This window comes from Centruroides sculpturatus, unplaced genomic scaffold, assembly GCF_000671375.1.
Source record: "Centruroides sculpturatus isolate CEXI.00-Female unplaced genomic scaffold, Cexi_2.0 scaffold897, whole genome shotgun sequence".
Lineage (NCBI taxonomy): Eukaryota > Metazoa > Arthropoda > Arachnida > Scorpiones > Buthidae > Centruroides > Centruroides sculpturatus.
Genome location: NW_019385074.1, coordinates 298946 through 301901, shown reverse-complemented (window position 1 = coordinate 301901; position 2956 = coordinate 298946). Strand labels below are relative to the sequence as shown.

At 30.2% G+C, this 2956-nt stretch overlaps 2 protein-coding genes across 2 annotated transcripts in view; both read left to right on the top strand.

The window, feature by feature from the left end:
- Positions 1-1062, top strand: part of LOC111634267 (solute carrier family 10 member 6-like) — an 8259-nt gene extending 7197 nt beyond the window's left edge. The window contains exon 9 of the mRNA XM_023378999.1: positions 933-1062. Coding sequence (XP_023234767.1) covers positions 933-1062 — 130 coding nt within the window. The remainder of the gene's footprint in view (positions 1-932) is intronic.
- On the top strand, positions 632-2214 carry LOC111634266 (solute carrier family 10 member 6-like). The gene is made up of 3 exons (XM_023378998.1): positions 632-1705; positions 1786-1991; positions 2142-2214. The coding sequence occupies exons 1-3, from the start codon at positions 1475-1477 to the stop codon at positions 2212-2214; spliced, it is 510 nt and encodes a 169-aa protein (XP_023234766.1). The 5' UTR covers positions 632-1474.
- Positions 2215-2956: the final 742 nt, after the last annotated feature.

Here is a 2956-nt window from a genome sequence, read left to right as displayed (position 1 = left end):
GTCATAATCTCATTTAATTTCTTGAAAGATGATACATCATATTTTTATAACATCTTTTCTCGGTTGGAAAGGTATTGCAGCGTAGAGAAAGAATAAGGTATGTAAGTTAAAATATTTTTAAATCTATGGACTTCAACATTTACTTTTATATTAAATGGAAATTCTAAATACAGTTTATTGATTGTTGTAACCGTTTTGATCAGAATTTAGTATGTAAGATTACAAATGCTATACAAGAATTGTCTAACAGTATGAATCGAGTGTGTTCTTAACCCTAGAAATCTGTTCTTAACTCCAATTGGCCTGTTAAATATTTTTATTATTATTTTTACTTTTTTTGTACTGAGCCCATCGGTGAGCAAATGGGCAAAACTATTGAATACCGGTTGATTTTCGATTCGCGCCTGATAAATGGGTTGATGTAAACCCACGTAGACGGGCCTCATCCCCCTCTACCAGGCCGTCTGATTGTGGGCTGTCCGAACCCAAGATGAGCTTGATATAAAGGCTCACTAGGCGGAAAAAGTGAAAATAAATATGGTAGATCTTAGAGTTTTTCCAAAAGCTAAAACAAAATATTTACTCCAAATATTTTTAATTTAAATTGTTTTTATATAGGCTATTTTTAAGTCTGTCTTATTTGAATAACATTATTAAAAGTAGTAAATAAAGCTATTCTCCTATCGTGTTCTTACAAGTCCATGTTATAAAGCTTAATTTGTTGGTTAGTGTTAAAATTTTTAGCAAATTTATCCTTAATAAATAGAATTACGAAATAGTCGTACAGTATAAACACGTATGGTAGAAGTACGTTTTTGAATTATCAGTGACTTTAACTATTCTGTTTTCCATCCAGTGGCATCTCGAGCCTCTAAAAATGAAACTTTTATTTTTATAAAATTCATAACTTATAATTGAGTTTGTGTTGCAAGATATCAAATTAAAAGAAACTTAGTGGAAGACAATGATTTTAGGGAAAATCTCCTGTTAAAAAACTCGTCACAATACTTATCAATACGAGAAGCACATCGGAAGTCCGTAAAAGATGGTCATTTCTGCTAGATACTTACTACAGGATGTTATATTTAGCGATGAAAAACGTGATGGAAACACGTAAATATGGATGCTAAAAACTATTTGAAACCTCCCTGTAGTTTTCAATAATAGGATCTAACTGTTTAAGGAAACTATTTCTGGATCTAACAAGTTGATCGAAAAATTGTTGAAGAATATTTCATATGAAAATTATATCGAGTTTCATGAAAATATTATTATTATAAGTGATCGCGTATTACATAAATTTAAAGTTATTAATATTTTATGAACAGTGTTTATTCAAACACATAGAAATCCCTAGTTCCGCTGCTGTTTATATGGGTATTATATAAAGATTGATTGTTTGTTATTCAGAAATAGCTCTAGAATTTGTAAAATATTGTTATAGAAACCTGAAAATTGTTTTCGTAATTTCTTAATGCTGAAAATTAAATACAAGGAAAAATTATTCACCAAATTTGTATTTATTTCTTATTCTAAAGTAGGCATGGAAAACATTACCATAGATTTTCTTGAAAGAAATTCTACTAATAATAATACAACCGAATACTATATTAACGAACATCTAAAAAATGCTCGAAATATTCTTCCAATATTTACTGTGATAATCACAATGATTGCTATTGGAGCGGATGTTTCTTGGAATCAGGTATTCACATTTTTCAACTCTCTCATCCTATTAATTTCTTCTTACGAATATTTTAAATAATATATTTTATATACAAATAGATTTATACAGGGATTAGGAAACCTATTGGACCTGCCATTGGACTCTTTTGTCAATTTATTATAATGCCATTAATTGGATTTCTTTATAATATTATATTTCAATTTGAATCAAGTGTTGCGGCTGGTTTGCTTATTATATCCTGTTGTCCCGGAGGAACAGTTTCCAATATGTTTACATATTATTTGGATGGTGACGTCTCACTTAGGTATGTATGAACCATTTAATTATTTATCTACATTGTCGTAACTAGCTTTTCACGTGCCCTGTATTTTTGACTTCCTGTTTCTTGGAAAAAAAAAATATAAAAACAAATACAATAAAAATAACACTGATCGCTTTTGATACCCCGTTTTAGGGCCCTCCTCCTTCTGCGCACCCGTTGCACCTACCTATTTACGGCACTGTTTTATATTTGCATTCCACATTAATGTTTACAATTTTACAGCGTGACTATGACTACAATATCTATAGTGGCGTCTCTTGGCATGATGCCTTTGAATATTTCGATGTATGCAAGGAATACAGGAGCCAAGAACTTAATAATACCTTAAGGCAATATTGCATTATCATTATTAATGATTGTTTCCCCCATAACAGTGGGCATGATCATAAAATGGAAAGCTCCTAAGATAGCTTCTTATATCACTAAGGTATGTAACACTCTTCGACGTCTTTCCATTATTTATTTTAATCATCTTATTTGTGATTTTTTCGTTAACAGTGGGTAAATGCTATAGGTATGATTTTTGTCATAATTATTTTGATAATATTGATAATTATGTACAAACACATGTTTGCTACAGCATCGTGGAAAATTTTTGTAACTTCCGCATTTTTACCAGCAACTGGAATAATAATTGGATATGCTATAGCATTCATTTGTAAAAGGACCAAATCAGCTTGTACCGCTATCGGTATCGAAAGCGGAATTCAAAATTATGCTGTGGCATATGGTATTATTCTGTTATCCTTCGATATCAACGTACGTTTCTTATTTTTAATTTAATTAAGATTTATGATATCTCTAATTAAAATAAGAATTATTATTTATAGAAAGATGCTTCGATTTTCATATTTCCAATGTTTCATGCAATCTCTCAATGTTTAATCTGTTTTACTCTATGTGTAATTTACCATTTTGTCAAGAAGAATTGGAAAACTTCACAGTTG